The 27,662-nt window shown below is 39.1% G+C and overlaps 2 protein-coding genes and 1 long non-coding RNA gene across 3 annotated transcripts; 1 reads left to right on the forward strand and 2 right to left on the reverse strand.

Annotated features, from left to right (window-relative positions):
* Positions 1-824: 824 nt before the first annotated feature.
* On the reverse strand, positions 825-15,339 carry NUS1 (NUS1 dehydrodolichyl diphosphate synthase subunit). Its single transcript, XM_031610877.2, has 5 exons — positions 14,775-15,339; positions 7,265-7,387; positions 5,718-5,870; positions 1,699-1,798; positions 825-1,057 (listed from the first exon to the last, which is right to left on the reverse strand). Exons 1-5 carry the CDS (start codon positions 15,145-15,147, stop codon positions 967-969), a joined length of 840 nt encoding a protein of 279 aa, XP_031466737.1. The 5' UTR covers positions 15,148-15,339; the 3' UTR covers positions 825-966.
* A 34-nt stretch (positions 15,340-15,373) lies between these two features.
* LOC149919068 (uncharacterized) lies at positions 15,374-18,075 on the forward strand. Its single transcript, XR_016464399.1, has 3 exons — positions 15,374-15,626; positions 16,465-16,556; positions 17,990-18,075. It is a non-coding gene; the product is annotated as an uncharacterized LOC149919068 (long non-coding RNA).
* LOC116240421 (nephrocan-like) lies at positions 17,811-27,042 on the reverse strand. Its single transcript, XM_031610788.2, has 3 exons — positions 26,854-27,042; positions 21,480-22,381; positions 17,811-18,326 (listed from the first exon to the last, which is right to left on the reverse strand). The coding sequence occupies exons 1-3, from the start codon at positions 27,040-27,042 to the stop codon at positions 17,879-17,881; spliced, it is 1,539 nt and encodes a 512-aa protein (XP_031466648.2). The 3' UTR covers positions 17,811-17,878.
* Between the last annotated feature and the right edge of the window lie 620 nt (positions 27,043-27,662).

A 27,662-nucleotide genomic window follows, 5' to 3' on the forward strand; every position in this document is an offset into this window, starting at 1 on the left:
CTATTCAAGCTTCTAATTCACAGCTCAAAATAAACCTAACAGAAGGCTTCAGCACTTCTCTTCTGGGTACACAGACACAACAAACAAATGGCAGCAGCTGCAGAAGTTGACCTAGCATGTTTTCAGATATTTTTCCCCCACAGGTGATCCCAGAGCCTTAGCCAGCTTGTCAATTTAGGCTAGAATTCTATGTGGAATTACGTCTATACTTATTCCCCATAGAAAAATGGGCCTGATGATAGAAATATCACCCAAAGCTGTAGGAGTATTTTGCTTTTTCACTTTTATCTCTTTTTTTAAGAAAGCATAGTATAAGCATTAATAAGCATACCACTGATGGTTGGACTGGAAGATCTTGTAGGTCTTTTCCAACATTGGTGTTTCTGCAATTCATACTGCCTAATCCACTTACCACAGAAGCTTCCATTCTTCTTTAATAGAACCTTCTCACACTTCTAGAGCTACCACTGACTTAGCCCTGACAGCTAAGTAGCAGTCTTAAGTCTTTAACAGAACCAATACAGGCTTCTAAAATTTAAACATTACATAGTAAATACAAAATAATCAGGTGATTGGCTCTGAAATTCTGACCATGAAGAACTAGTAAGAAATAAAGCTGAGGGACATGAACCTTCAAAGGGGATAATATTCTTACCCACATTCTCCTGTGAATTTCACACAAATTCTTGCATGCTCTTCTGGTCATAGGACAAAAAAGTGATGGCAATTCAGGTCTATTAAGCTTTAATTGCAATAAATGTCTTATGATAAAGCAAACCTGCAGATTTCCCCTTCCCCACAGATTCTCACACATTCACACAGACTCTTTAGAAAGGTAAGACACTTTATTGAATTTGTTGATAAATTAAGAAAGGACTATGAACCAGACTTATGGGTCACAGGTGGTTGTAAACAGACATAAATTCCTTTCCATGGAAAGCACAACTCAGTGTGCTCAACCAAAAGTCACTTTCCCCAGCGTTGCTCACAGGCTGCATAGCGATGGAGGGCAGAGAAAAAGTCTTCATAGCTGATGTTCTGGTGGGAAGGCAAAGAACTGAGAAAGCAAGATAGAAGATGTTAATAAGCTTTTATAAATATCAATGATTGATATGGCTGGCCAGTCTACTGAAAGCAAGCTATTGTCTTTGCAACATGGTGGAGTTTCTCAATACTGTAGCCCTCATGCAACTCCATAGTAATTAAGTTGCTGTCAGTATTCTGCCACCCTTTCAATTGAAACCTGCCCATTAAATTACAGAAGGCACTTTCACATTGTGCAAAAGTTGGAGAAACAGTTCTGTCCAGACATGTTTTTCAGTACCCTTATAAATGCTCTCAGACTTAAGAAATACAGCAACTACAGTCAGTTTAATTGTTAAAGATGAATAGCAATCCAGAGGCATCACCTAGTTTCCCTGATAGGATAATGTAAGGAACTCCAACTGAACTTGGATCAGATCACAGAGAATAAAAAGATAACAGAAGTTTGCTGTTGCCTCACCACGACTGAAGTAGCAACAATGCAGGAAGTATTTGACAGGTTCTCATTTAATAACTCAAACTCTGACATCAAGTTCTGGATATTTTTATCTAAACATGTTTTCTCTTAGAGCTCTTTCTGTTAGGTAGGTCACAGAGACTTCTTCAGCTAGATATTATTTCAATCTGTTTCCTCAGGAATTATAGATTACTCACATGATCTCTGTTAGTCTGATGTGCCAGGGAAGGAACCCTAATGTGCTGTCCACAGGACCAAACTTCAAGACTAAATCAGGATCTGGAAATCCACTTGTACCTGTAAGAACAAATTAAATTAGGTTTTGTCAAACTCCCCAGAAGATTTGTTTAAGTCTCAAGGCATCTGCTTTGTAATTGAATGCTTTTAGTTTTCAGATACTTGGTAAGGTGCTGATGGGAACAGTTAGATTGTTTTAAATAACAGCAAACCATAACAGTGCTGTTAAAAGCTGACCTGTTTTAGCTTTGTCTTGGCAAACTTGATTTTAATAGAGTAGAACATATTACATCCCAACACATACTTACTGTAGTCTTAACTATGTGAATTTACTGTCAAGTGCAGTAAGAGAGCCACTAACAAAAAAAACCTTAAGGACATTTCATTAAAAAAACCAATCTTTTTAAGAAGTACTGCCAGATTAATTGCCTGATTGCTCAGAACAGTTGCACAGACATGTAAAAATTTTTACTACAAAAGTTTCAAACAAACTGTTGCAGTTGGCATCTTCCTAGTTAGAATGAGAAAAAAAAATGCCTTATTCCTCTTGTTAGTAAGCAGACATGATCCACCCAGGGCATGACCACATGACACAGTTCACTAGGCACTCACACTCTTAACCACATTCTAAAACCTTAGCCACTATTGTCTAATCCGCACTCTGATTTTATTATCTATACCCAGTCTCCGGAACTGGGCATATAAACAGCTGTTCAAGATAGTAAATATCACTCTCCAAAAAGCTGAAGACCAAGTACTACAGTTTACATATTTGGAATTTTCCCCATTGTAAGAAAAGCTAATTAAATCTTCAGTAGCTTGCTGTCTTGTTCACCCTGGGAGCTCCCTACTGACCTTTCAAGGAAGACAACAGTGGCCCCTTCTGTACAATTCGTCACACCTGAAATATTACAGACTAGAACTGACAGATGGGCAACATGCTTAGAATGAACAGTCTTAGTCCAGCTTTCTCTGCTAATTTCAGCAAATTTATTAAGGCAACATGTGGAAAACAGTACTACACTAAAAGGAGACTAAAAAGGTAAACTGTTCTTCATGCTCACCTCAAAAAGCATTTTAGTAGTCATAATCCTACTTTGCTCTGATGCTGCTATAAGCAATGATTACTCCATGATATTTCCTGTTGCCCTTCCTACTATCCTAATTCCACAACTTAACTGAAAGAGTGCTTGCACTGTGTAATTCTTACCTTTAGCAGATGACAAAATTAAATGCTGCCTACTTGCTCTTCAGATTTTTTTTTTTTAAAAACATATTAGCTTAAACTTAGAGGAACTTAACATCAGGAAGAACAAAACAAAACTAAGGTCTCATATGATTTCTTCCCCTCTACCTCTGTTCTAGAATTGAAGCTGAAGATTTCAAAGAAGTTCATATCCTCCCTCCTCACTGAATCATCACAACAATAAACTGTTTGTCAGAGACAAGCTATTTTCCTCAAGCATTCCCTAAGCATTTCCACTAAAGCCACAGTTTAGAGCTTATCTAAAAGAGAACAGAAGTATAAAGCTGAAGCTGCTTATTTATTGGTAAGCTAGTATGTTAGTATGAAACAGGGAAGCAGCAAATACTTAGAAGTGGGGATTCTGGTGGAAGTGGACAGCTTTACTCATCAGCTGATTCAGAAGCTGAGTACTCCTCAGCTGGTCAGTTCAGCAGCAGGATCTTCCAACACTGCAATGACTTTTTCAAACAGGAAAAGACCTTCAGAGAGCCCAGTTAATTCTAATATTTCCTTCTGGCTCCTATCTGAAGAAGGAAAATGAACAGTGTGTAGTATTACTGTCAGAACAGCCTATTTAAATACAGTACTGTGCTTTCTACCCTGCATCCATTTCTCTACCTAAATGCATCAACACTACAGATACTTTGCATGTGAAAACTCCCTCAGAGCAGAAGGAAAGCAGTCTTCAAGTTCAGCACACAAAAGACAGAAGGACTTGGAGCAGAATTCATGAGGAGGCAAGAAGGCTCAGACACAAGAAAAAAATCTCACAACATCCCTCTTAAGTCAGGAGTTTTATGAGGGAAACATGAGTGAATTTGTAAAGCTGATATCACCACTTCTCCACATAGATTGACTGGTCCAACTTGATCAGTATCATCACTATATTCATTACTGGAAATAGAGACAGCAAGTAGAGGTTTTATCGGATATGGTGCTCAGGGACATGATTTAGCAGAGGGTTGTTAGAGTTCAGGTAGTATGGTTAGGTCGTGGTTGGACTCAATCTTTAAGGTCTTTTCCAACCTGAGTGATTCTATGATTCTAGAACAGAGCTGGCAGCTACTTTTCTGAAAGAAAGCTTGTAGATGTAGCTTGTTCTCAGCACTGAAGAAAACTTAGGCTGTAAGAATTCAAGCAAGAACAAAGAACCTAAAAAACCATGCAAGTCAGAACCCCATCACTTTAGAACCAGACTTCAATAAGCACATTCTACATGAGGAAGTTATAAGAAAAACTATATTATCACATACTTAAATGAACATGTGAGAAATCAGAAGCTTACAAAATTCTCCTGAATAAAAGCTCTAGGATTATTGCTATTTAAGTACTGTTCTCCAGAATTCCTTCTGGATTTAAAATCAGCAACTCAGGCATTTGTGTTCAATACCTTGCAACTGAGAATACACTGAAACTAAACATGACAACTAAAAATGAGTAGTTTTGTGAACTAAGTCAGTCATAGAAGACTAATTTTTCCAACTGTCTTAGACATTAAAAACAAGCAGATTAGTAAGCAGGACTCATAGATATTATCTTTAGTTACAAGCCACACAGTCAACGCGTTTTGAAAGTTTAGATTTTTAGTCTGTTAAAACTGTAGATTTTTCTGTGCTCAGCTATCATGCATTACTTGAACAATAGACACATGCAAGGATAGTAGATCAGCAACAAGTGTTTGATAAACTCTACTTCAGCATTAATGGCCAGAATATGTATATGGGTATCATTGGCAGTTCTTCAAGAAGAGAGACTGATCTACAGAAGCAATTATCCACTTTCTTAGATTTCCTTTGGGCATAACAGGCTAGATATCTAAGTTACTTCCTCAGGGGTCATGCTAAACACCCATTTAATAACTCCACTACTGTAAGATAAGATGCCATATGCTTCAAAAGTGAAAATTTAGTTGGGATTAAGACTAAAGGGTCTGAACTCCCATTGCACTGCAGTGGATCCATTCTACAACTCAGCTGATCACTTGTTTGGGGAACAAGGGAGGGAAGAGGAAAGTCTCTCTAGACTCCAATTAATGAAAGCCACACTGTAACAGCGTATCAGGCACACAGCTTGCCTAACCTGAAGCCAGTTGCATTTCACATTCACTGATCATCCAGAGAAGCTGAACAAGTACTCCAGCTCCTTAGCACAATGCTGTTCCTCCCTCATAGGCAATGGAGGCAGCCCTGCCCTTTTCACACCTATTGCAAGTAGCCATGCAACCTCAGTGCAGAGCACCAGTAATCTGCATGAATTAGCAATGGAGATAACTGACATGGGTTACACAGCAGCAAAGGATCAGCAAGTACCCTGTTATTTGCATTCAACTCGGGGCCAACAGTTAGGCAGCTTTAATTCCTGTAACTAAATCTGTAAAGACTCACCACTCATACCTAGGCTTGCAGCATGCTAGCCTGCAAGAAGTTAATCTTACTTGTAAGTCTAGTTTCAGCTTATCCCAGAAGTACTTTTTCCAGAACATCACACAAAGCTTATGAATTCTGTGAAAATGAGACTCTCCAACTTAGCTTAGTGTTTCCTTCAGAGCTTTTTCTTTAAAGAGATCTAAGCAGCGAAACAGCAAGAGTTTTAAGCATGTTTGATGGCCCTCAGCATAACTTATTCTGATAGACTACATACAAAGATACATACATGTTGCAAGTATATAAGAAGTGAAATTAGTTATCAGTTGTGTAATGTTTCCCTCCTCCCAAGGGACTATATAATACTTACTACTTAACAAGTTGTCTAACACATTCACATCCAGGTCTGTATATGTTCTTTGCTGTTGTGCTACCAACTGACAAAAGTTCTGAGCAGCTTTTACTATGTCTGCTTTTCCATCTTCTGGAGACAGCACCTTCAATGTAGATTGGCAATTTAAAACTGAAAGTACAAAACATAGTTTAAAAGTAACAGAAATACAGTTTTAAATGTGCTTTAAGTATTCACAGGGTATGACAAAAAAATACATGACTTCACGTATTGTATAACTAGTCCTAAGTATACATCACTCAGCTGTTAAAGAAGTTGCAAGAAACTTCTGGATTTGCTATTGCTAAAAACCAAGCCTAAAGCAACTATTTTGAGGAGGCCTGTGAGAAATGCTTAGTGAAAGTCAATCTTCAAATGCAAATTGTTCCAGAGACATCTGTATAGGTTCTACCATGGTCATGAAAAGCACTAAGAACTGGGTACTGAATTACTGATCTGGGTGCAGCAAGCAATGTAGAAAGATCTAATTCTTATCCTTTACAAGAAAGTGCTTTAACTACTTTGAATATTCATTTGACAATAGGATTAACCTACAGCTCTCCTCAAGTATGATTACAGAATTTCCACAGCACTCCAAAAGTGATGCTGCAACACTGATCTAAGATTACTTAATACAGAGAAGGTAGGAACTATGTAACACTAGCAGAATTTATCCACTGAACTGTAATTGTTGTAAAATAGCCTCTTAAATCACAGGCATAATCTCATGGATGCCTATGCTATTGTGAGGCAGGATAAAGAACCTAAGAGGTAAATTTACCAAGGAAGCTAGAGGCTACAAATAAGTAGTGTATTAAACCCAGCTTAAAGTAACTGGGTTAAATACAAAGCAGACAATATTAAAATACACAACACTATGTCAGTAATGAATCTAACTGCTTACAACAGTATTTTATGTTCTTTTGAAGACACATCAGAACACCCACACTCAATCTATCAAAGGCCACCACAAAAAAATTCGTGAGAATATTTGATCCATTTGTCATACAGAGAAACAGTCTTTAAACTGACATACCAGTACTGACAGATCAGTATTCTGTATGCCCTTTGCTTCCTTGTTACACATTAACATGATAACCAGCAGTTCTGCTCTCTCACATCCTTCCAACTCTGAGGTAAAGCATAAGTTTGCAGAAAAACTGAACACACCGCCAACATAATATTAGTTCCCCTTCCTCTCAACAAAACAATTTCACTCAAGCAGTGGAAAGCTGAGCTACACTGATGCATTAGAGGGATTACTGGCACAAAAGTTTTGCTAACATAAAGACTGTACTATCCAGTAATGATGCCTAGGCACAGGGAAGAGCAGGACCTCACAAATTATATGAACACAATCATACTGAAAGCTCAATACTAACCCAGGAATGTTATGTGTTCTGATAATCAGGTGTTAATGAAGGAAAAGGTCATAGTACATACTAAAGTGCTTTAGTTGTATATAGATCATAATTCTGCTTTTACTTAAGTCATACTAGTCTCTGTCCACTCTCAGTTCACCTTACCTTGATCAGCTTTGTCTTGATTTGCAAATTCCACGGTATACTTGGAGCAGTCTAATCCTAAGAGTTCTTGCTCCTGTTTTAAAATTTCATCCATCAGTCTTGAATTATTCCTCTTGAAAATACCTTAAAAAAAAAGTTACATGTCAGCCGTATACTACAGAGTGCTATAAAAATAAATATGACACTGTGTTGGGGGAAGAAAATCAAATGGTCAGTACTGGCTTCAAACTGGAATGCACAAGTATGATAAGAATCGAAAGCAAATGCTCCTGCATATGACTAACTCCAGTGACCTTGCAAAAGCATATACAAGGAGACAACTCTCACGTGCTTCTGTTCCTCTTTTACGCAGCCTGGTTTAAGTAGCAATTCACAGTTGCATAAGAGTTGGCTCAAGGATCACTTTGCTGTCTTCAGCATGCTGAGCAACAGTTTGAGACAGCAATATCCTAACTGCACAGGACCATCATGTCACCATAACACCTAGTTTCCTTTCAGCCCCACACTGCTGTAGATTTACTGCTGACATCTGCTTTCACTTACTACATGCATATAGTAAAGTTGTAATCTAACAAAGCAATTCAGCATAAACTGAGCCAGAAGACAACTAAATCAGTGCATCAGGTCAACTGTCTACTCATGCAATTGCCAATGTCAGTTTCTTAATAAGAGCATTTTACAAGCATATCACGCAATAAGTTGATGCAGTTCCCACAGTCTTTTCATAGTTGCATACTTATCATAGACACTTTTTGAGTTCAGGAGTCTACAAAAACTTGGTTAAGCAAACACACTTGGATTGCTGTTCTAAAATTCTAGCTTTCAGTTACACTACGCTATTTCTAACTTAAAATTACAGTAAAATTAAGCATTAATGCCTAAATATTTACTTTACAATGAAATGTAAATGCACATTTACATAGGAACTGATACAGCTTTTATCATTTGGATTCAGGGGTTGTTACCAAGAGCTTAAGTTTCATTCAGAGATCCTATGGCAAGGACTTCTGCAGGCCAGTCTAAGAACTGTCCACACAATCAACTTACCACTCAAGAAATACTGAACTTGCATACAACTTCCAGTCATGCTTCCAGTTTATCACCTCAGCCTGATTCTAGGTTTAGAAACTGCTATAAACACCAGTTTCCACAGAGTAGTCTGAACAAGCATAGATGTATTAGTTAGGATCATAATACATTAGTATTTTTTTCCTCACCCCTACACGAAAATGCAATGCATTTACTATACTAGTAGTTAGTGTTTTATATAGACTTATTAGATGTCTTAATGGGTGATAAATCCATCTGTTTTTCTTCTCATCCTGAATATCTTCTGCAAAAAATAACTTTCATTGTATACATTAATGATACTTATAATTGATCTCACATTGAGAAGTGAACAAATATCAGTAAGGCAGAAAGCCTGATAGACAGAAGCATTAGAAAACTTGAACCACGAGCATTTTGCTTCTACTCTCATTTAGCTCACCTGCTTTATTCAGCTGTTCAAAACGGGATCCTGTTTCATTCTGGGAGCAGCAGTGTAACAAACTAAGCTATTGTAGTTGTACTGTGCATTTCTAGCACAACTTTCTGAGAAAGACCTCCAAATCAGAATTCCAACTGATCCATTATCCTTGATGCACCTGCATTTCTCCTGCAGAGATGATCCTGAAGCTCAGAGTGTAGCTGAGTGCTTTTTAAGTGAGGTATTTAAGAACTTGCCCCTGACCATTGTTTCTCACTTAATGCACAAGAGACTTGTCCTTATCACTGCATTGTATAGCAGAAAGACACATGGACCAAACACTCGTATGACTTGAAGAAATCAATTTATATGGCTGTGGTTCAGACACGTGCTGCTCTTCCCTTAAAAGATCTCAAATATCAAATTGTCTACAAGGTACAGTTTTATAAAGTTTATTTGAAAATATGTTCAAGCTAGTACTGAAAACGCTGTCTGCTGTTAAGCAAGGAAGAATGCAGCATTCCTGTTTCTGATGCAGTGAAAGTTTCACATTTGTATTCTACTATTACTTTGTTTCTGAAAGCAAACTCATAGAAATGTGTATTTCAAAGATCGTACACACTTAAGCATCACCATTCCAAAAGCCATGGAGTATAAAACCTGTGTTCATAAGAAATTCACCAGAGAATGTGTTACCTATTTCTAGGTATACCTCTTCTTTTCACAACACAAGCTATGAGTACACCACTGATCATTAGTTCCCAGCCACACTACAACTGAGGCAAACGAGAGCATTCAGCTTTCTGCATTAGTCCTCCATCGCATGATTCTTTTCTATTCCACACCTTTTGCTCTGCTTTGGAATAGTTACAAGCCATGCCCATTTGCAGTCAATTGTGGTATTGCAGTATTTAAAGGTTAGAGACTGACAATGTAGTGTATAAGCAGAAGTCTGCAGGTGTACGAGAAACATGCTAAATCAGTTCAGACAAGTCAAACCATAGAAACCACTGTCATATAGAACACCAGGTGGTGTCAGCCACTCATCTGTCAGGCCAGACTGCCAAAACTAACACCTGCCCATGGATTGGTAGCATCTTACTGTTCAACGTTCTCATTTGCTCTACTATTTAAAGCAAGACAGTTTTTCTCCTGTGATTGCTTTCTTCTGTCTCTTCCTTACAAGAGAAAACCTTACCACCTAAGCCTATGAAAGAACACATTTCCATAGCATCCCAGTCATTTGCTTTCTCAACTCTTTCAGTGCCAGCTTACTTAAAACAGGCTAACTGCAACTATCACCTGCTTGATAAATATAAACTCATAACTCAGTTCATAAAACATACATTCAATAAACTGTTCTAACACATGAAAACCTGCATCCTTGTGTTGGATCACACTGGCTGCAGTTTAAAAATCAGAGTCACTCAGGTTGGAAAAGTCCTCCAAGATCATCCAGTCCTACTAGTCACCTACCACTAATATTTCTGTGCTAAATCATTTCCTTTAGTACAACATCTAGATGTTTCTTGGACACAGCAACTCCACAGCCTCCCTAGGCAGCTTGTTTGAGCACCTAACCACTCTTTGAGAGAATGAGTTTTTCCTGATGTCCAACCTGAATCTCACTGGTACAACTTGAGGCCATTCCCTCTAGTCCTATCACTAGTTATACAGGAAAAGCAGCCAATTCCCACCTCAACACAACATCCTTTCAAATAGCTGTAGAGAGCAATAAAGTCACACCCCAGAGCCTCCTCTTCTCCACAGGAAAGAATTCAAGTTCCCTCAGACACTTCTCAGACTTATGCTCCAGACCCCTCACAGCTTCATTGCCCTTCTCTGGACAAGCTCCAGGGCCTCCACATCTGTCTTGTAGCAACGGGCCCAAAACTGAACATGTTAAAGTTGAACGTAAGAAAATAAGGTTTGTGTTATTACATTGCACCTTACAGGATACTGAGCACAAGAAAACGACATCTATTCCAGAAGTCCTGAAATATACCAAGTTTGAAAACAGTTGAAGTCACTTAATTTCATTCTAGTTAGAGCCACCAAAGCTACAGATAGCAAAACAGGAAGAAATCAGAATCAGAATTCAGTGACTACTCCTCCCACAGTTCCTGTTCTAGTACAGAATGTCCCTGCAGGAATTCACTAGTAATCAAGAAAAAAAGCATTACTATTTTCATTCTGCCTACAAGGTTATCATGTACAGACTGGCTTTAGACCACACTAAACACACGGTCCAGAGACTCCACATAATGAACACCAGAACAGTTGATGAATGTCAAGTTTCACAGCATTAGAAAACCCACAGCAAATTCAACGTGACACAGATGCACTCCAGTGACACAAAGCCACAACATTCTCAACTCCCTCTTCATGAAAATACACCAAATACTCACTTTTGTAAGTTAATCAGACCAACTAAACTACCAAATAATCAAGAAGAGCCTAAAGGCCTAGTCTGCAGCTCATTACATGATTTCTTTTTATTATTACTGTACCTTATTATTTAAAAGAATTTCTTAAAGAAAAATCGGCCAGAAGTAAAACAGCTCCCCAGAAAGCTAAACACAGGACAGAGAAACTGAAGTCCATCGCAGCAGTACTAGAGGCTTTTAACAACGCTCCAACCAGATCCATCTCTTCAAGAACCCAAAGCATTCAGATGCCAAGAGACTGCAAGCCTCCTGAAATTGCTCTATCCTTGTCCCACACTATTCCAGGAAAGTAGTAACACTCAGTGTCCTATCATCAGCAAATAACAAAAGAAGTTTAAAGCATTTAACAATGGTGAAAGGTAGTTGCGGTCTTCAAGTGTGAGAAGGCTGAGTTATTTCCTCTGAGATAACATCTCTACTAGCATGGCTTGGCTGCTACCAAGGAATACGACTGGAAAGACATAAGTCTACAAAAACAAATCCTTGAGCAAAACCTATATTTAAATAAAGTTCAATTAATCTAAATTTGATAACTCAGGCACAAAGACACACCATAAACCTCATTAGTTTTTCTGCATATTTGGAAAATATTTTGATACGTGGGAGAAAGAAAAAGGCCCCTAACCACCAGAGACACCACAAGAATGCCACTATTGGCCCAGCTTGGGAAAAACACCCGAGTACTGCAAATCATATCACACCATGTTTATTACAGTACAAGACAGTTACTTATCTTGGAGTCCTCCTGCATTATGCACTCTTACTTCAACCTTTTAGACTACTGACCTTCAGATTCAGACAAGATAGTCAAGTACCTGATGAGTTTCTACAATTATTGTTCAACGTATTCATAAACATACTGAGTTTTCTTGTAATTGCCCATGAGAACATCAAACTTCAGCCAAGTTGCCTTCAGAGTTACTAGAGCAGTTGTTGCAATATGCCTGGGTCAGCTGGGGTGGAGTTACTCATTTTGCAAAGCTAAGAATACAGAACCAATCTTCTCTTCAATTAGTTTATGAAAACCTCAGAATTTCACTACTATAAAAAAAACCAAACAGCTTATCTGGTACTTCCTCTTGGAAGAATGTCACACTTTCCTGTAGACAGTCCAGTTCAGGTTGCATTTTAACATGAGCTTTCTACAAAAAACTGAAATAGATGTTTCCTTCCAGGAAACACAAGTGTGAAAGAGCATTCCTGTAACCAAAGCCTTCTGTTTTAATGAGCAGATTCTCACTGTTACACAAAAGCAGTGAAGGAAGAGGAACCCAAGCATACTCCACTACCTCTAATGAAGAAGGAATCACCTTGTTTCCTTTTCCACCAGAGCCAGCAGCGGCAATGACAACACATTTTTGCTAAGTCAATAGTAAGTACAACTGTATGAGCACAGGATCTCACTGAAGCAGATCAGCATACCAGAAGTACCCTCACCTAAGATAATAACAAGCAAAGCATAACTGAAGTTCACCCTCTGTTAATGATAACAGCAAGTTGTACACGTCTTTTTTCACCTTCACTTATTAATGCTACTGCTGAGGGTTCCAGACACCACTATGGTTCAGAACTGCATTTAGCAACAAGATTGCAGATTGCAGGGTACTACAATGTCTTACATAGCTACAGGCCTATTTGGAAGTGCTCTATGCTCAATCCAGACACTGTAAGGAGCTCAACACCAAGAGAAAAGCAATGTATCTGCTACTACCAGAAATGTGTACTCAAACTATTTGAATGACTAGTTGCTCAGAACTCACTGACACCAATTTAAAAGGCTCTGTGCAGAAAGCAGACATGGCTGGTATCCCAGAAAATGCACTGAATATCCGTAAAGAACATGGATATATAACAGCAGGCTTGCCTCATGAAGTATGAAGTCTGGCAATAGCTAATGATTTAGACCACTTAGTTGCTGTGGATTAAGGCTTGCCTTCATCAGTTATGTGCCAATAAATCGGAATTCAAGCTCATAATTAAACTGGTATATTCTGACATCTAAGGACTAAGAAAGTTAGCTATTAGATGAAGAAATCTTTTATCCAGAGTCATGATATCATCGCTCTATTTTCAAGCTTAAGCTAATTAATAAAGCTTATTAGCACACAACTTTGACTGTTTCCATATATTAGTTACACTCATGCTAACCTCCACTCAAAATAGTTTTTATGAGCAGCTGACAATCATTCTGCCGGGTTACTTCATCTACACTGCTCTTCAGAGGACAGCCTCATCATTTCTGTTTATCACACGCGCAGCCTTGTACCAGTCAGTCCCAGGTCTGACTGGATCTCAGCACGTGTTCTAGAGAAGCAGAAGTAACTCTGCTATTAGTGGAAACAGACAAGCTGAATGCTGGTTTCACCCTTACAGACAGGACCTCAGTGACAATATTTATGATTGCCTGCCCCTCCACCGTGTTGTTCACCCTGCAACCATTCAAATATGAAAATCCATGGCAACAAGAAATATAGCTTTCAGATGGACTTGTTCTTCAGTTCAGGAAAATAGTTTTGAAGTACAACACAGAGATCTAAAAAGAAATTAAACACACGTACACAAAATCGGGAAACACTGCAGATAATTTACTTGAGGATTGACAGAAAATATAAGGACTATACAATCAAGTTCTCCTCGAGGTCAAAAGGGAAACTTTTGCATAGTACCAATGCTTGCTCTGTAACATTTCCTCTGACTGCATTCTTTTGAAGCTGAGCGCAAAACCATCAACACACTAATGGCTTTCCAGTAGGCACTGTGTCCTCAAAGTGTTGCGCAAATATTTAGAAGACTCTCTGACCTTCAAAGGAGGAAGTGTTCTCCACTGAAACATAGCATAACAAAGTTCTGCAACAGCTGTACACAGGACAATTTAAACTGGTAAGGGACTGATGTTAAGCCCAGTTTCTTAGAAAGACCTTACAAGATTTAGCAAAAGTTAGGATCTTGCATTACCTACGACGGACCAGAGATGCAACAACAACATCAGTGGCAGTTGTTTTTAAAACCACACATACACATAATGAATGTAAGGGAACCACAGCTCTAAGTTTCATATCTTTGACCACAACAGATGCCACCTACTTCAGCAGAAAGCACTACTGAGCTTTTCCTGAAGGACCTCCAGAAGACACGTAGTGCAGACAGCAACCCCAAAACGCTCATAGATCTACAGAGCTAATCCAGTCTGCATAACATCTCTTGACAGCCCTCAGAAGAGGCTCAAAACAGCAGCTGAACATTAGTCTTCCCTAGTATCTCCGAGAGGCATTAAAAGCACTGCCAGATCAGCAGCAGGGAGCTTCGTCCTTAGAGAGGGCAGCAGCACAGCACACCTTGGATGTGATTAGCCCTCCCCAGCTGCTGGCTTCTGCAGTCTCAGAGATTATCCATCAGCTGAGATTATCACACAGTTGGCTTCGCCTCCTCGACAGGAAAGCGCTGAATGATACAGAACGGTTCGTAGGGAAGGGACTTCGCAGCCCACCCAACCCCAATCGCTGCCGTGGGCAGGGCCGCCCTCCCCAGCTGAGCCGCCCGGGGCCCACCCAACCTGCCTCCCTCCCCCCCATAACGGTGCACTCCCGCCGCTCACCGTTGTGGTCGTAGACGCTGACGTAGGAGATGCCCACCGCCATGCACCACACCACCAGGCTGGCCATGTCCGCGTAGCTCGGCTCCTCCTCGGTCACTACCAGACCCACGTGCAGCGGCAGCTTCTGCAGGGCCCGCCCGTCCGCGCGGCCCCTCGCTCGAACCCCGGGCCGCCTCCTACCGGGCCGCCGGCCCCCTCGGGCCGCGCCGGGGAAGGCGAGGGCGCGCGCGGCGGGGCCCAGCAAGGCGCAGGAGGCGGCGGCGCGGCGCCGGAGCCAGGCGCGGGGCGCGGCCAGCAGCGCGCGCTGCAGGCAGAGCAACGCGCGCAGCAGGGCGTGCAGCGCGCGCCACGCCAGGCCCCCCACCGCGCTCATGGGGAGCGCTCCGCGCACGGCCCGCGACGGCCGCCTATCAGCCGCAGCGCGCCGCACGCCGCGCCATCGCTTCGCGCGCCTCACAGAGTCCGCGTCTCTCGCCCGGCGCCCGCCGCCCGCACCGCCATCTTCCTGCCGCCCCGCCTGATCTTTCACCTCTCACCCCGCCACATGCGCGGCGCCCGTTGGCCGCCCGGCGAGCTGACGTCACTTCCGCCCACGGCGAGCGAATGACGTGGCCGTAAGGGAACAGGCGGGGAGGGGCGCGGCATGTTGGGGTTACGCCCCCTGGCGGCCTCGGGGCGTGGCGGGGTGAGGGCGGTGTTAATCTGCTCTGCTCTGCATCACCCAGCTGGGACGTGCGGCGTGTCTCGTTCTGCGCCTCCACCTTCCTCGTGTGAGCAGTGCCTGCTTTGGCTGGCCATGTTCGGGTCTCCAGGGCAGCCTCGTTCTAGTCACAGAATCACAGAAACACCAAGGTTGGAAAAGACCCACAAGATCATCCAGTCCAACCATCCACCTATCAGCAATAGCACTCACTAAACCATGTCCCTCAACACAACATCCAAATGCTCCTTGAACTCCTCCAGGGTCGGTGACTCCACCACCTTCGTGGGCAGCCCATTCCAGTGCCTGACCACTCTTTCAGAAAAGTAGTATTTCCTAACATCCAGCCTAAATCTCCCCTGGTGCACCTTGAGGCCATTCTGTCTAGTCCTATCACCAGTTACAGGAGAGAAGAGGCCAACCCCCAGCTCACTACAACCTCCCTTCAGGTAGTTACAGAGAGCAATAAGGTTTCCCCTGAGCCTCCTCTTCGCCAGACTGAACAATCCCAGCTCCCTCAGCCGCTCCTCATAAGGCCTGTGCTCCAGACCCCTCACCAGCTTTGTTGCCCTTCTTTGAACCCACAAGTAGTATAGCACGGTGCCTCTATCTGGTTGAGGTAGAGGAGAGGTTTTCCATCCTGGCTTGTAGCTGTGCATAGCCAATAAGGTGCAGATTCCCATTCCTCACAGGCTGTGCAAGAGCCTTCCAGCTTTGGCCTGTGCAAATGGGCTGAAATGACAAGGGAGGGTGTGCCATCAGTACAGAACTGAATGAAAAGTACTGTAGTGTGAAGATAGCTTCTTTTATTGAGAAAACCTTTCTCAGACCATTATTAGCCATAAAAACAACACATTCAAACTGCTAGGAAGCTTGTGCTGTTCCATAAACATCTAAATCTGTATCTACCAAAATTGTAGCTGATGACATGATCAAAAGTTAAAATGTAAAGAAAAATTAATGTAAGCCTCTCTAACTTACGTTGCTTAGTGTGTTAAGAGACTCAAGTGCCAATGGATTCTGCAGAGGTGCCGTGGCCCCGTAGCTGCACTCTGACACCTGACAAAACAGGCACTATGAATGTGAGTGATTATCCAGTTACGGAATGCCAACAGAAGATAAAGAATAATAGAAACTGTTTGCTCTGAAAAGTAATTTGCTGGTGTGCTTACTCCTCACTTATCAGCTGAGATTTATGAACTGTCAGGAAGCCCCTTAGATTACTCTTTGTAATTTGCTGGTTTTAGTGGTCTGGGTATTCCAATTTTGTTTAATTTTCAAGCACTTCGGGAACTGCCTGATAAAATTTGCACATATATCAGATTTGATGCATACACCATGAAGTCCTTTTGTGTTGCAAAAGTCTAGAAGGTTCCCACTATTGAAAGGGGCACTTTCAGCGTGCACTTCCATGTGAACCCAAAGGTATACATACATACATTCATATACATACATTCAGCTTGAGCTGAATGGCAGTCAATTCATTCATTGGTTACCAAAATAAATTATTGCAATAACCTTGGCTTGTTGGGCCTTATCCTAGTTCTAGGCAGAGGTAGAAAATGATTTCGTGAGAATGTCCCTTCTTTTGTTTACAATATTAAACTTGGGTCAAATTGACCCCCAGCATCTTCATTCACTAATTAACTTTGGAACAACCATTAAATCTCATTGACCAGGACACTGATTCTTCTGTTTGTTGTATTCACCATGATGAAGATGAGCCCTCTGTGTTTTGCCTGAAGCTCAGTTAGTTTAGTCTAGTACTGTTTCAAATTAGCAATGGTAATGGGAGGACAGTTGGACTAGATGATCTTGCAGGTTGTTTCCAACCTTGCGATTCTATGATTCTATGATTCTATGAAATCGCCTAAAATAAAGAGGCAATTTCTAGAAAACTGAAATTAACATTTCAAAGGCAAGAACCTCCAAATAGTCCTGAGGAATTGGTCATACTGATGTAACTCTCCATCCTGAGAGTTTACTGAGTTTAAGTATATAGAACACCACACTACAGGTAATGATACCTTTCGGTATTGCAGGATTTTCTCTCTGTTTTCTTTTCTTCTTTTTTTTTTTGTTTTTAATGCAACTATAAGAATGCTTTACTATTAAAAAGTCCATACAGAGTTACAGAGTGCTTTTCTAAAAGGTGGTTATTTTATTCTTATTTACCTCAAGCTACATAGTACTAATGACAAAGAAAAACAGCTGTTATTTTTACAAATTTCAGTTTAAAATAGCATCCTTATTATAGCCCTTTTGTTACCAGCTATTAGCATTTATAGTACAAATTAAAGAGGAAAATGTAATGGCAACCCAGCAGGTTGGTTATCAGTAAGGATACTGGTAGTGGTGGGCAGCTCTAGACAGCTTTAACATTCATGATAGATTAACCATGGCATTAATCTAGTTCATAATCATAGTAATCATCATCTGTATTTACTGCAACACTGGAGGCCTCATTGGGTTTCATTTTCTTTCTGTCCTCCTTGCCTTTTTCTGTGGAAGACAGATTATCTTCACACTGCTGCAGAATCTTTTTGGAAGACATCCAACTTTCTCCTCGGCGTTCTGCTGGTGCTGCACACTGCCCTCCCCTGACATCCGTTCCTTTGGCCATTAACACTCCTCTGGTTCTCAGAAGGTCACAGGTGCAATTCCAAGGGTTTCCATCTAAATAGAGATGCCGGAGACGAGGTAAATACTCAAAGACTTTGCGATCCAAGGCGGATATCTTGTTGTTCCTTAAATTTAAAACCTGAAGCTGTTTCAAGTCCTTCAGTTCTTGTTCTCCAACACCTTCTATGTCATTTCCCTTTAGATCCAATCTCGCAAGGGTATCTGGAAGTCTGAATAAAAATAAAACAGCACAAATCTGTTATATTCATTATACTGATTCTCTTTGTGCCCAGGCATATCTAGCATATTAAATAAAACTATCCCTGACAAAAATGTAGTCTTCTGGTGGAAAAAAAATTCTGGTCCTGAAATGTTCATGTCTTTTTTTTTTTTTTTTTTTTTTTTTAATTTGAAGTTGTTGGAATACTGTTTATGCATGTTTGAATGGTTTTCCCAAATTATTGCAGTTCTGACTTATACTAACCTGCTTTCGTATGTAATAAGTTGCATATTCAGTTGGGTGCCAAGTAAGCTTAAAAATGTTTTTTGTTCTATTTAATGCCATAAGCATGCCGATGATCAAATGATAGCAATGTGAAAGACCAAAAGTTTTGAAAAGCATGGCAACTCTACTCCTTCAAGTACTTCTGCGTATGATTTGTTTTAAAAAGCTTTTTACTAAATTTTTACTAGAATTTTTCTTCCTTTTTTTTCCCCCTATTTTTTGTTCTCTTGCAGCCAGCAGATCTAAAACTTAATAAACTTAAAAGTAGTCCAATTGATGATATACTTCATACTTAAAAAAGCAGCAACAAGAAGAACATAAATGCTTTTTATGGTCTTTTGAAATAGTACTTCAGAGAATTATAAGTGATTGTATTTAAAAGAATTTTAAAAAGCCAGTATCTTGAGATATGATATTAGATGATGGATACCATTCTTGTTTTCATGCATTATAATTTGTGTGATAATACTTTTATTTCAGAAGTCTAGCTTATTTACAATCTTTTTTTCTGCTCTAATCAGTGAAAGCTGCTTAATAGAAAAGCCAGTTAATTTGTGTGAAATGTTTTTAAGAAAATGAATTTTACTCCTTTAGTATGCAATGTGATGAGATTAAGATCATGGTTAGAGATTTTAAGGAAACTTGTTCAGGAAAACTCTCAGACAAACTATAAGCAATAATACCAAGAAGTATTTGGAATTGAGCAGCGCACAACCCACAAAGGCTGATCTGGCTCCCATGTCAATGAAATGATTTGAGATAGCTTGAGAGTTAATAGAGGGTACACTGTGATCTTCACTGGCTGTTTTTGTGAAACTGAATTTGACCTTTTGGGCTGAAAGGCAGTTGCCCTTTCTACACAGATCCCGCAACTTCAATGGGAATATTTCAAGAATAAGGGAGTTCTCTATTGTGCTATATTCCATGAGTGAGATGAGGATTTCATTTGTTGAAACGGTAAGTCATTCCACTGGTCTTACCAGTGCTTGTGGCTCCAATGAGTTGATTTTGAAACCTAAATACAGTCAATGATAATAGTTGTCCAATATGACACTGTAACGTTAAAGATGTTCTCTGCTGTAAAATCCTAGAGCCAATGATGTCAAAGGCAATAGGATATCACCTGGGATGTTTATCCAGATTACAGTCTAAAGCCTGTACAATCTCACCATACCATTGTTGGGCTTTGCAGCTGTATTGTTTGACTTTAAGTTCTGTTGATCTTGAAGAAGTAACTGTATTTAGGTATGTGATGTGTGACCCTGCTGCTGGCAGAGAAGCCATATACGTTCAGGAGCTGACCCTGACAACCATACTGCTGCTGCTCCAGAGTCTGTCATCAGTCCTGTGTTCTGACCAGTTACTCTCTGCAAGATTTTCTGGAGTTTGGGCTCTTCTCTATGAGACCTGAAAATACTTGGACTGTTGTTCTGCTAGAGAAAATTTCATGTCATTATTTACCTTTTGGATAAAAAGAAAATAACCTTTCTTTTTCCTGAACTGAACAAGTGCTAAGTTCCATTAATTGTGCCCCATTAACTATATTCCTTAACTTCTGATACTGGTGACTGGTAGTTCTGTCAGTAGTAATACTTTTATTGCTGTGCATCCATGGAACTAACTGGTGATTAACAAGTAGTTGTATGTACACACAGAAGTAGATTAGGTACATGGAGCACACAAATTAAGTATGCACATTTTACTTCTCCTCATTTCTCTCCTACTTGATGTTTACAGCCTCTCCTTGAAATCTATGTTGAGCTGAAAATAAAAAACCCAATCCCTACCTAAAAGCTGTATTTCTTAGAAGCTAATAGAGAACTCCTTCCTGTTAATTCCTTTGACTACGAGGGTTGTAAAATAAGATGGATTAGGCAATACTAATGTAACTGGAAAGCATTAAGCATTCCTGTCAAGCCAGACTGAAATCAAATATTTATACACCACTAAATCACTTTCTCATTGTAAAGCTTCAACCAAAGAGATTCAAATGCTAAAGGATCTCATGGTAAACAAATTGAAATTTTATTGCATTATTTGTTTGTGCAGTTAAACCTGTCCACAAGCCATGAAAACAGGGCTTAATGGTGCAGTTGTGTTAGAGAAGTTAATGTTAAGGGAATTACATAATTACTTTGATGCCATCTTATTGCACAGCTTTTTGAAATAACAAAATTGCCATTTTATATCTGGCAAGCTTCCATTTAGTTTAACACACCACCTCTGGTAATGGCCAGGACCAACACTGTGAGCAAGGCATTTAGGAATAGCATGAGCCCAACGAATGTTTCTTCTGTGCTCCTTTGGCTGAAATTTTGCTCATAGCCTGAAGCAGGAGATTTTATAAGCAATCCAAGAACTTTATAATGTGTGAATTTAATGAAGATAGTAATTATAATATCCACCAAAAAAACACATTCTTTTAGACCAGACTCATCTCCCAAAATCTTAATATTTTAAAAATAATAAACTATGTGATTGGTGGAAACTTCAGCTTTAAACATGCTAACTTTCTTTTTTATTGAATACTTTATTAATTTTTTTGTAATGGGAGAAGATAAATCTAAGCAGCAGTATAGCTTTTCTATAATCACTCTAACGCTCTCCTAGCAGATTCCTCTTATTCATGTGTTAATTAAATAAAGCAGCCTTACTGGCAGAGAAATATGAAAGAAGGATCACCGGGGACCTCACATGTAATGAAAACAGCTAATCAGTGCTAATTAGTTCCAGTTATAACAGATGGTTTATGGTATGGGTAGACTTCCACTATGACTAGGTCTAAAAGCAATTTATTTTTTTCACTTTGGCCCTCATTCTCAAAATCTAAGGATGGAGAAATGATGTCTGTGAATCAGCTGTTCTCAGAATCACTTGCCTCAGTGGGATAGAAATAAGGAGATTCTGTTCCAGTGCTAGGTTAGAAAGCTGCGCGCACTGCTGAAGGGCTCCTGCCTCAAACATGCTGACAGCGTTGTTGTCAAGAAACAAGTGTTTCAGGTCCTGTAGTCCTTGGAATTCTTGCGCTGTCACCCTCTGAATCAGGTTATTGCTGCAGTCAAGTTTCTGCAGTCTGCCTGGCAGCCTGAGTGGCAGAGCCTGGAGCTGGTTCTTAGAGATCTCCAATGATGTTAAATTAGGAAGGAGATGGGCACCATCTATTGATGTCAACTGATTTTCTGAAAGGAAGAACTCAGACAAGTTTTCTAGATGTTTCATGTCTTGAAGTCGTACTGTTTTGAGTTGGTTTTTTTCTAGTTTCAGTGACAGCAAGGATTTAGGTAAGTCAAGGGGCACTTTTGTCAGAAAGTTTCCACTTAAACTGAGAAACTGTAGATTTTTGAAAGATGTAAAGAAGCTGGTTGGGAGAAAGTTTAGTTTATTGTCAGCCATGCTTAGATATTTCAGCCTTGGAAGCTTAAGTGGTGCAGACACAGATTCCATGTTGTTGCCATCTAGAATGAGACTCTGTAAATTGAAGAGGGAAGAAAATGCACTTGAAGGCAGACTTGCAATCAAGTTGTTCCTGATATCAAGAACTCTTAGTTTTACCAAACCTTCAAAGTCAGTCGCATGCAAAGTATTGATGGAATTATCGGCGAGTTTTAAAATTTCAAGGCCAGATGGGAGGAAGATGGGTATTTGCTTTAGCTGGTTTTTGTAGAGTTCCAGGGACTTCAAGGTGCTCAGAGCTTTGAAAGTGTTGTTTTCTATTGATTCTGTACCACTGCATGACAGGACTACCTCTTCAAGGGCTGACATTCTTCTGAAGTCAGTAATCTTAAAGAGATAAAAGATAAAAATAATTCATGTGACAATATGCAGTATTTATGAGTCACCTCACAGATTGCTTGTTCTGGATGCACTGACCATTGCTACTCTATGTTCTTATAGAATAAGAAACTAAGAGAAATGGTGCAGTAACAAAAGAGGTGTCACTATAGGTACCTTCAGTTTGCCCGTATTTACTTATGTTTCTATAATTGTACTGTTTAAGTCCATACTGTCATAGAATCATAGAATGGCCTGGGTTGAAAAGGACCACAATGATCATCTAGTTTCAACCCCCCTGCTATGTGCAGGGTCACCAACCACCAGACCAGGCTGCCCAGAGCCACATCCAGCCTGGCCTTGGATGCCTCCAGGGATGGGGCATCCACAACTTCCTTGGCAACCTGTTCCAGTGTGTCACCATTTATTTCTGCCTGACAGGTAGGCTATGTAAAATAGATAGCTAATGTCACCAGTGGCAGAAATCCTTGCAGTGAATAGGTAGTTGTTATATACGCAGCTTTGTGTTTGTCATACAGAAATTTCTATATAACATTACTGCAGCATTACTTATCCAGATACGTGCCCATCACCTTTTCTTCCCACTATGAGTTTATGGCAGGAAACTAAAGCTGTATTTCTTCATCCTCTCCACTACCTCTTCTTTTCTTTAAAGTGAAAATGTCACCATATTGAGATGACCAATCCAAAAGTATGAGATCAAAGTATAGGATCAGTTTGGTCTGAAAATCATGTGCATGGAACAAATTGCTTTTACAACAGTTTAGTTTTTTGTTACTTAGTACTTAACAGATGCTTTGTAGTGTTAAATGAAACTTAGATGTTAACTGTGATCATTATATATAGGGGTATACTAATTGTTTCTTTTCTTTTTTTCTGTTCTTTTGGAACCTGCTCACTTATCAAACATGTTATCTTGCGTCTCAGATTAATAAATGAATGAATCTGGCAGTTACTCTAAGCCAAGAAATGAAGAAGGATGGAATGAGGGTGAATCTAGGAGTTGTTAGAACACATGAGTTACTTAAACAACTTCTTTGAAATTTTTGGAGATGCTGCCCATTGGCCTACATGCTTGTTTTCTAAAAATTCATTTATAAGGGAATGACAGAAAGCTCAGAGCAAGACGAGCAGGTGTTCTGCATGGAAGAGGTAGGAAGGTGTATTCTCCCTTCAGGTGTCTGGTAAGCATCATCAGTACTCATCAGCAGCAGATGCTAAACTAACATTACAGTCTGCATGCTATTTCCTTTGAGCTCATTAGCTGCCAGCATGATTCAGTCTCATTGAGAGACACTACAAAGTTTGTTTAATCCCAGTGATAAATGTACAAGGAGAACAGTATAAATCATTTTGTAGCTTAGGTTCTGCATAGTAGTTTTATTCTATAATCCTGATTGTATACATTTGACTATCATACTTGTGTATCTTTAATCAGCTTAAGAAGGTGACATAAGAGATTCCTTCCTTCTTCATTTATCCAATTCTCATGTTTCTGAGTTGTTTCCCACCTATGTGGTAGGCTTTATCAGGCTTTGTGAACTGGGTTTTTTTTTAAGCAGTTTCTTAAAACAGCTCCTTACTCTGTGGGCCAAAGAAGCAATTTTCTTTTAACAGATAAAAGCAAGTATTAATATACCTTCAAGTAAACTAAATGTGAGAGTAAAAAGTTTATAGTTGTATTCTTCAAATGAAGGTTTTGAAAATTGTTGAAAGAAGATACTAAAAGCAGTCTAGTTTTGTTACTGCAAACAGTGTTTGTAACAACTCCTAGTTTGCAGAAATACCAAAAGCAAAAAACCCAACTAGTCATTTAATGGTGAGCAACCCTGTCGAGAAAAACTGATGTGATGCAAAGCTGATATGAATAAAATAGATCTGCTTTTTTTCTTCCTTTTCTTCAAAACATACTGTATTTAGCATATAAACTTATTTTCAATTTCTTTACTGTTTTAATATAGACCATTATAATGTCCAGAAGTAATTAATGTTCAGTTTGAGAGAATATTTGCTTATTCTTCTGAAGCTGTTAGTTGCCAAACCATATTATATGTGCATAATTACGTATGAAAGACTGATGGAGGTTGGCTGTGAAAAGTCTAGGCTTAGATTCAACTTCTTTTTGAAAATGTTTTCTTTTTTCTAAGATGCTGCAAATGAAGCAATTAAAAAGTAAGGGAAAACAAAAACAAAATAATCAAACACACACACACACAGAAAAAAAAAAACAACAAAGGGAAAAACAAAGAACTATAGAGTTCCCCTAACACTTGCAGATATATAGTTTACAACCAGAAATCAAAACCTGTTTCAACAAATACTATTATACTATAGTATATAATACTATTAATTAAATGCTATTAAGCCAATAGAATTGTTCAGCTGTGTTAAATTAAGCATATGTATTTACAACGTCAGGAAATAAAAAGTATGGTTTGTCAGAGAAGACTGAAAAAATCTATTCACAAACCCCATTTAATCTTAAGTAAAGAATTTACATAATTACAGACAAATAACATAAATGACTTATTTCCTTTCAGAGTAAAGCTGATAGTAGAAGTAAGACATACTGATTGTTCAGTTAAATTAATGTATAAAGTGAAAAACTCTTTCCTTAGATGGTTTTACACACCATTTGCTTGCCCTGAAGAGTCACAAAACATTTATTCTACTGCTCTATTTACTCATAACCAATGTTTGAATGCTTTATAACAAATACCTGCCTTTCTCTCTAGCCAATCTAAGGCTGTTTTACTCATATAGAATCATAGAGTTACCAAGGTTGGAAAAGACCTACAACATCATTCAGTCCAACCATCTACCTACAACCAATATTTCCCCACTAAATCATGTCCCTTAGTACATCTCAATGTTTCTTGAGCACATTTCTGGGCAGCCTATTCCAGTGCTTGACAACTTGTTCAGAGAAGAAACTTTTCCTATTTAACCTGAACCTCTCCTGCTGCAACTTGAAGCCGTTCCCTCTGATCCTGTCACTAGTTACACAGGAGAAAAGGCTGACCCCTACCTCATCACAATCTCCTTTCCGGTAGTTGTAGAGAGCAAGGTCTCCCCTAAGCCTCCTCCAGACTAAACAATCCAGATCCCCCTAAGACTTGTTCTCACAAGCTCCACTGCCCTTCTCTGGACATACTTCAGGGCTTCTATATCTTTCTCATAGCAAGAGACCCAAAACTGAACACAGTACTTGAGTGCTGAGTATATGGTAGCTTAGGAATAGCTGACAGGCATAAACAAATAGCCTAGGAAAGGAAAAATGGCTCATCTTGATTATTAAAAATAATAATAAAAAGACAACAATGCTTCTGTACAGAAGACCTGTTTCCTCATAAGAATTCATTAAAGAGTTCATTATTTTAACACACTGCACATAGCACATTGATATAACTCTATCATATGAATAAACTTTGACTCTTGTAGGTATGTGAACTACAATAAGAAAATCACAGATAACAGAAACAGCTAAAAGAGGAGAAAACTTCCACTGAGTTAAACTGCAAAATGATTCAGGCTGTTTCTCAATGAGCAACAGGTATCCCACCTGTTGCCTTAGCCCATTTTGTTCAGTCCTGAGAACAAAATCAAAGATGCAGTTAAGGATGTATTCTTTGTAAGAGAACAAGTATATTAAAAAGTAAATGTATTTCTCCAAAACTGTGCATTTCTTACTGTTTGTAATAAAGTGATACATGAGAAGTATGCATAATATGGCAAGTATGCATAATGCAGGTTATAGTTCCCTTGTGTTGACATATAGAAATTATATTTATTATATAAATATATTTTAGGATGGAAAACAGAAAAATATTGCTTGCACCGATAATGACTTTAATAATATGATTCAGTAATGTCTCAATTAGAAAAACAACAACAACAACAACAAAAAAACAGTTGTTTTTATGGCTCTAGGTAGATGACAACACTAGGAAGGCCCAGAATTGCTTTTATCATCTCACACTGCTTTGATCTCTAACAATGAGTGATCAAGCCTTAATTAATAACTCCTACTGTTATTTCTAATAGCAGTTTTATCTGAAACTTGCAACTCAGGAGGGGGAAAAGAAATTCAGTTTCATTCTAGCCATGTAAAACCCTTCCATTTGCTATAGAAAAGATTTACATTGCATAAAAAAACAGCAAAAGCTTTCAAGAAGTTTAAAAATAACTCTTTAAGTCAGTGGTTATTTGTTCCTATAAAAACAAGTTAACATTTGTCTACTTGTGTGACAAGTTTTTTGAGTTGCATAAAAAAACAACATGGGTATATTTTTACATATATTTCAGAAGTGCTTAAAATCAAAAACAGATCTAGCACCAATTTCATCAGCTTTTAGAACCTGGAATAAGATTCTCCTTTCCCTCATTAAGTCCACCACTTGGGAAATATGACTTTCAGACACAGCATATGGTATATGGTATTTCTACTGGATTTTTCCTACCTGGAGTTGCTTAATTTTGCTGTGGCTGATGTAGAGCCTTCTAGTAGTGAAAGGAATCCCTCTGGGTATCTCTGTAGCTCTGTAGCATTGCACTGACTGGGCAGGGTCACAGCTGCATCTTCTTGGGCAAGTGGTACTCAGACCACTGTGAGAAGAAAACAAAAAAACTAAAAGATAGGATAAATGCATCTTCCAAAACAGGAGGTCTGAAATTGTCTCAGCAATGTATAATGTGAATTAAGCACCAAAGTCCTTTTTATACCATGAAATCTGATAAAAGGATATTACGACTGTGTATTTTATCCCAGTGAAAAAACAGCAAAAACAATACCGCAATTTGCCTGGGTTAAAATGTTGGCAGGCATTACAAAGAGTAAGAAACTAAAACAGTGATAAGGTGTCTTTGCATTTGCAGGTATGTGAAATTAGTGTTATTTATTACCTGACATTTAATCTGCAAACATCCACATTATCTCCACTTTCCTAGTTTTGTTAAATGTGCCACCACAGAATTAGCAGGAAAAAGATAAAGAGCTGTTTTATAGTGGGGCTGTAAAACCTTTGTGTCTTCTGTGACCCAGCATTAGAAATTGTAAAAAAGAACTACAGCCAACACAGGAACTTTTTCACTCCTCTCCATGCATTGTTCAGACCAAAAAAAAAAAAAAAAAAAAAAAGAAAAACAAACAAAAAAAACATCCCAAAACAACAACAACAACAAATCCAAAGAACCAAACAAAAAAACCCAGACAGCTATTATTTTTAAACTGAAACATTCTATTAACTTTCTGAATATCTGCCATATAGCC

The sequence above is a fragment of the Phasianus colchicus genome, chromosome 2, assembly GCF_987193195.1.
Source record: "Phasianus colchicus chromosome 2, bPhaCol1.hap1.1, whole genome shotgun sequence".
Lineage (NCBI taxonomy): Eukaryota > Metazoa > Chordata > Aves > Galliformes > Phasianidae > Phasianus > Phasianus colchicus.